The sequence below is a fragment of the Octopus bimaculoides genome, chromosome 28 (genome assembly GCF_001194135.2).
Source record: "Octopus bimaculoides isolate UCB-OBI-ISO-001 chromosome 28, ASM119413v2, whole genome shotgun sequence".
NCBI lineage: Eukaryota > Metazoa > Mollusca > Cephalopoda > Octopoda > Octopodidae > Octopus > Octopus bimaculoides.
In genome coordinates this window covers 4,133,192-4,139,381 of record NC_069008.1, presented here as the reverse complement: position 1 = coordinate 4,139,381, position 6,190 = coordinate 4,133,192, and the positions used below count along the sequence as shown (strand labels likewise).

General features: G+C 39.2%; 1 protein-coding gene across 1 annotated transcript; it reads left to right on the top strand.

The window, feature by feature from the left end:
• The first annotated feature begins 662 nt into the window (after positions 1-662).
• Positions 663-5,950, top strand: LOC106873790 (transcription initiation factor IIA subunit 2). Its single transcript, XM_014921300.2, has 5 exons — positions 663-720; positions 819-978; positions 1,975-2,079; positions 2,812-2,958; positions 4,031-5,950. The coding sequence occupies exons 2-4, from the start codon at positions 907-909 to the stop codon at positions 2,953-2,955; spliced, it is 321 nt and encodes a 106-aa protein (XP_014776786.1). The 5' UTR covers positions 663-720; positions 819-906; the 3' UTR covers positions 2,956-2,958; positions 4,031-5,950.
• The last annotated feature ends 240 nt before the right edge of the window (positions 5,951-6,190 follow it).

Here is a 6,190-nt window from a genome sequence, read left to right as displayed (position 1 = left end):
AAATTCTCAAATACAACAAATTCTTTCCAAAGGGACTTTTATCCGATGCTTATTTCCAGGATAAAAATTCCTGCATGTGCTTTTATTTTTTTTCTGACAAAGCTGGGAATTTATATACCCTCCTGAATGATATGTACACCAATTTCATAACTAAGGAATTAAGTAGGCACTATAAACATGCACAGGTATGGCTGTGTGGTAAGAAGCTTGCTTCCCCAACCACATGGTTTTGGGTTCAGTCCCATTGTGTGGCACTTTGAGCAAGTGTCTTCTACTACAACCTTGGACCAACCACGACTTTGTGAGTGGATTTGGTAGACGGAAAAGAAGCCTATTGTATACATACATACATACATACCTACAGATATGCATGCATGGTTAGAAAAATACACAAGACATTTATAGACCATTGATAAGGAATTTGCAAATCCAGCACGCAAGATATACTTTCAGCTTAATGAATACGCCCAAGGGTAATCTGAAAGCGATTATCATGTTACCGGGGCTGGGGGTTAATCTGAATGGGAGCTAATCTGAAATCGCTATACCAGTGTGGCCTTGATATAACTAAAATAAAAAGTTCAATTTCTACAAGGGAGGTAATTCGTCTTCAACAACAAAATCTCAAGAAACCCAGCGTTATCTGCCCTTCAAAGCTACCGGCTGTTTCTTCAGCACAGTTCGGTGTTGTCGGTGGTTTTGTAACACCGTTTCCTATTGGTCAGTTTTCATCCGATTCTCGTCTTCCTTTTGTTTCCGTTCCATCTTGCATCTCTTGTGTTTCCTGTTCCACAGTTTTATTATTTTATTATTTGCAGTGTCTTCCCAAGAAAGAAGCAAAAAAATAAACAAAAACAAATAATATTAATAACAATAAGCTCACCACAGCCAGCCAGCCAAAGCAGTATGAGTTACCAACTTTACCGTAATACGACCATTGGAAACACCTTGCAGGAAAGTCTCGATGAATTTATTCAGGTCAGTTGGGTTCGATGTTCTTCTTCTCGTACTTGTCGTCCCTTAATTAAACAGACCGAAGCGAGCCATGGCGTAGATATTGGGTTGTTTTTAATTAATTATAGATTGAATCAGACACTTATTAGCTTCGTTTAAGGCGGCGAGCTGGCGGAACCGTTAGCATGCTTAGCGGCATTTCGTTCGTTCGCCTTAACGTTGTGAGTTCAAATTCCACCCTGGGTCGACTCTGCTATTCTTCTCGTACCTGTCGTCCCTTAATTAAACAAACCGAAGCGAGCCAACACAATTGCCTGCTTTATATGTCGTATATATATTGGGTTGTGTTTAATTAATTATAGATTGAATTAAACACTTATTAGTTTCGTTAATATATCTGTTTAAGGTGGCGAGCTGGCAGAATCGTTAGCGTGCTTAGCGGCATTTCGTTCGTTCGTCTTAACGTTGTGAGTTCAAATTCCAACCAGGGTCGACTTTGCTATTCATCCTTTCCGGGGTCGACGAAGTAAGTACCAGTTGAGTACTGTGGTCGATGCAATTGATTTAACCCTCTCCCCCGAAATTGCTGGTCATGTGCCAAAATTTGAAACCAATAATCTGTTTATATCTGGTCCTTAATAACTCCTACTAAAAGAGACCGATAGAATAAGTACTAGGCTTGCAAAGAATATGTCCTGGGGTCAATTTCTTCAACTAAAAAGAATGGCTGAAACAAGGGTACTACTAAAGCAGCGCGGACCTGGTCGCGCGTCCGCGCTAGCTAGTCATGAGTGGTCGATCCTAACCCTAAACACGTATTCATTTGCACACGTGGGTTAGGGATAGGGTTACGGTTAGGGACAGGGTTAGGGTTAGGATCGACCACTCAAGACTATCTAGCGCGACTGCGCGTTCGGGTCCGCGCTGCTTTAGTAGTACCTGAAACAAGTAAAAGACTACTCGTACACATACACTTGCATAATCTACTGTTCTTTTTTTTTCTCTTTGTTCAACCTGCAGTGTGGACAGATAACACCACAACTAGCTCTCAAAGTGTTGCTCCAGTTTGACAGAGCCATCAATGCTGCTTTAGCAAGCCGCGTACGGAACAGAGTCTCATTTAAGGTACGCATTTTATTTTCTCTTTTATCTCTCCTATTTGTTTCGGTCATTCAACTGTGGCCATGCTGGGGTAGTGGATTTGGTAGGCAGAAACTGAAAGGCGGTGAGCTGGCAGAAACGTTACCCCGCCGGGCGAACTGCTTAGCGGTATTTCGTCTACTGCTGTGTTCTGAGTTCAAATTCCGCCGAGGTCGACTTTACCATTCATCCTTTCGGGGTCGATAAATTAAGTACCAGTTGCGCACTGGGGGTCGATGTAATCGACTTAATCCTTTGTTTGTCCCCTCTATGTTTAGCCCCTTGTGGGCAGTAAAGAAATAGGAAACTGAAAGGAGCCTATTGTATCATCATCATTTAACATCCATTGTCCATGCTGGCATGGGTTGGACAGTTTAACCAGGGCTGGCAAACTGAGGGGCTGCACCAGACTCAAGTCTGATTTGGCATTGTTTCTATGGCTAGATGCCCTTCCTAACGCCAATCACTCCAAGAGTGTAACAGGTGCTTTTACGTGCCACATAAGTGGCATGGGTGCCAGTTGTGTGATACCAGTGTCTGCCACGACTACAATTTCACTTGGTTTGATGCCAACACAACATGCCACTCGATCCAGGAACCAAAACCTTGGTCTTGCAATCAGGAGTGCAACACCCTGACCGCTAGGCCCGTCCCTTTTAGTTTTTCCCTCTTAAAGTTTTGTTGTGCCTTTATTTAATCAATTATTCTTAATTTCAGGGTCATTTAAATACATATCGCTTTTGTGACAATGTGTGGACATTCGTCTTGGAGGATGTCGAGTTTCGGGACGTACAAGAGATTGCCAAAGTCGATAAAGTGAAAATAGTAGCATGCGATGGAAAGGGGGAGCCACAGAAGTAACAGGTACGTCCTTTCTTTTTCTCTCTGTCTTTTTATTTCTCAATAAAAATGGAATATTGATTGTTATTGCTGTTAGGCCCCAGGGAGTCAGCCTTATGCACTGTGGTGACTCAATCATGACCATCCTGTTTAATTTTAGACATAGTGTATCTAGGCCTACAGTATTCAATGTACTTCTGTTTAAGACAGTAGGGTGTGATACGAAAGTGATTTTGCTGTTATTTCTATCAGGTCTAGCTGCTGTGTAGAAGTCTCTCTCATTGGCTCAAACATATATAAATACATGTCATTAGAGTGTGATTTTAGGGAGATTTGGCTGCTAATTCCGTAAGATCTTGGTACTATATCCAGTTTATTTTTAGACATAGTGTATCTAAGCTGCATTCTTCAATGTTGTTTTGTTTAAGACAGTAGGATGTGATTTGAAGGCGATTTTGCTGTTGTTTCTACCAGGTCAAGTGAATGTGTAGAGGTCTCCCTCACTGGTTCAAACATATATACATACATAAAGCACTAACTTGTGATTTGAGGGAGACTTAACTGCTATTTCCATAAGGTCTAGGTACCATGTAAAGGTTTCTCTCATTGGCTCATATATAGATATATACACTCACACACACATTAGACATATATAAATTATATATATATATATATATATATATACACACATTAGGCATGTATATATAAATTAGGTGTAATTTGAGGGAGCTGTGCCCCAGCATGGCCACAGTCTAATGACTGAAACAGTAAAGGCTAAAAGATAGTACTTTTTTTTTCTGTTTTTAATTTTATTTTTGCAGCGTGGGAGATGTTTGTAAGCCATTTAAGAACACACAAAAACTATTTTGTCAGTGAACAGGTTGTGGTTTCAAAGCAGTGAAAATATTTTGACACAAATTAAATTTAAATGTTGAAGTGAAACTAACGGGGTGTTTTTTGTGTGTTCTTAAATGGCTTACAGACATCTTCCACACTGCAATTGTTTTTGTTTCAGTACACTTGATCTCCGATCAAGTCAATTACTGTGCAAGTACATCTCCGTAATTTCATTTTTATTCATAACTTATCATTTCAGTTGTACTGACATGTTGGTCAGCAGTGTGAAAATTTCGGCTGGAACTCACAGAGCTTACTTACTGGAAAACCTATAAGTCATGCTAACAGAAATATTAACAGAAAAAAAAATGAAAAAAAAAAAAAAAAAATCTTTTATTTAAAAAAAAATTAAGATAAAAAATTGACTGTTAGATGATATACGGGTGGTATGTGTATGTGTGTTATTTCAAATGTTTAATGTCTTTTTTTTTCTTAAAATCATTTTAAAATTGTTTTTGCTTGTGCGATGTGTGTGAGTGTAATTTATTTCTGTATGTCCCCCCATCCATCTACCCATCTAACCAACCCAACCACTTGTTCATTTATGCATGCATTCACTCACCCATCCATCCAGTCATCTCTATTCATTCATCCCCATACTTTATCTAGCTATCTACCTGTCTGTTCTATCTATCTATCTACCTGTCTGTCTGTCCTATCTATCTGCCTGTCTGTCTGTTTATCTACCTGTCTGTCTATCTGCCTGTTTGTCTATCAGTCCTATCTGCCTGTCTGTCTATCAGTCCTGTCTGTTTATCAGTCTATCTATCTTTATTTGTCAGTCTATCCCTGCTCCCATCTTTCTATTTAGCATTCCATCCACATACCTATGAAGGCACGTGGCTTGGTGGTCAGAGTATTCGTCTCACAATCATAAGTTCAATCCCTAGCTGTGCATTGTGTCCTTCAGCAACATGGAGGGGATCAAGAGGTCTATTTTTTAATAAATATACCTTCCCCTTGAGCTGGTAGGTATAGGTTAAAGCAGAAATGAAAAGGCAGACAGTTTGGCAAGACATAACAAGGACTTTATATATATATATATATGGTACCTTGGGTAAATGTCTTTCGCTATAGCGTCAGGCCAGCCAAAATCTTGTGAGTGGATTTGGTAGGTAGAAACTAAAGAGCCCATCATATATGTATATACACATATGTAAAAACACACACACATGTATGTATATGTGTGTGTGTGTGTACATATATAAATATATATGGTACCTTGAACAGGTGTCTCTTAATCCCTGTGAATGGATTTGGAAGGTGGAAACTGAAAGAAGCTCATCACACATATATATAGATGTTTGTGTTTGTTCTCTACCACTACTTGACAACTGGTGTTGGTTTGTCTCCATCCTTGTAACTTAGTGGTTTGGCAAAAGAGACCAACAGAATAAGTACCAGGCTCAGTGCACTTGACTTGTCTCTTCACCAACAATTTCAGGCCTTGTGCCAAAATAGGAAACCACAAAGGCAGCAAGCTGTTGGAATTTGTCGTCACGCTGAATTAAGCGCTTAGTGGCGTTTCTCCTGGCTTTATGTTCCGAGTTCAAATTTCACCAAGATCGACTTTGCCGTGTGCCCACCCCACCGGTCAAGCACTGGCGGGGTGGGCATCAGAGGAAGTGTCAATCTAATCGATTTAGCCCTGCTGCATTAAAATTGCTTTATTGCATCGACCTTGGCAGGATTTGAACTCAGAACGTAAAGATAGAAATACAACCAGGAATCTTGTCTGGTGCAATAACAATTCTGCCCACTGGGAGCCTTCACCCAAAGTTTTTTTAAAAACCATCATCATCATCACTATCATTTGTATCCTTTCTTTTCATGTTGGATTGGATGGTTTTTTTGTTTTCTTTTTGGCGTTCTTTTCATTTTTTTTTTTTTTACTGTTGTGTGTGTGTTTTTTAAAACCTTATCTCTTGAAAATTAAGAAAAAGAAAAGAAAAAAAAGCCATTTTAAAATGCTATTATTGATGGAAAAGAAAAAGAAAATTTTATTTTTAAACCCAAGAACTTTAAAATTGTATTAAAAGACAATCTTTCCTGAACAGTTGGGAAAATAAATTATATATATATATATATATATATATATATATATATATACACACTATATCTAGCTGTTGATTCTTGTCTCTCTCATTTTATGTTTGTTTGTGTATGTATACTAGCAGCTAAACCCGGTCTGTTTGAATGATGTGGCTCACACTCACATACATGCACGCATGCAGGTTGTTTTAATTGATTTTTCTCTGTAAGTATGGGGTCTAGGGAAAAAATAGAAAGCGCATTCCAATCTATGCACCCGTCTCCACATGTGTGCCATTTTTCACGCGAATCCACCCAGCCGTTTGGC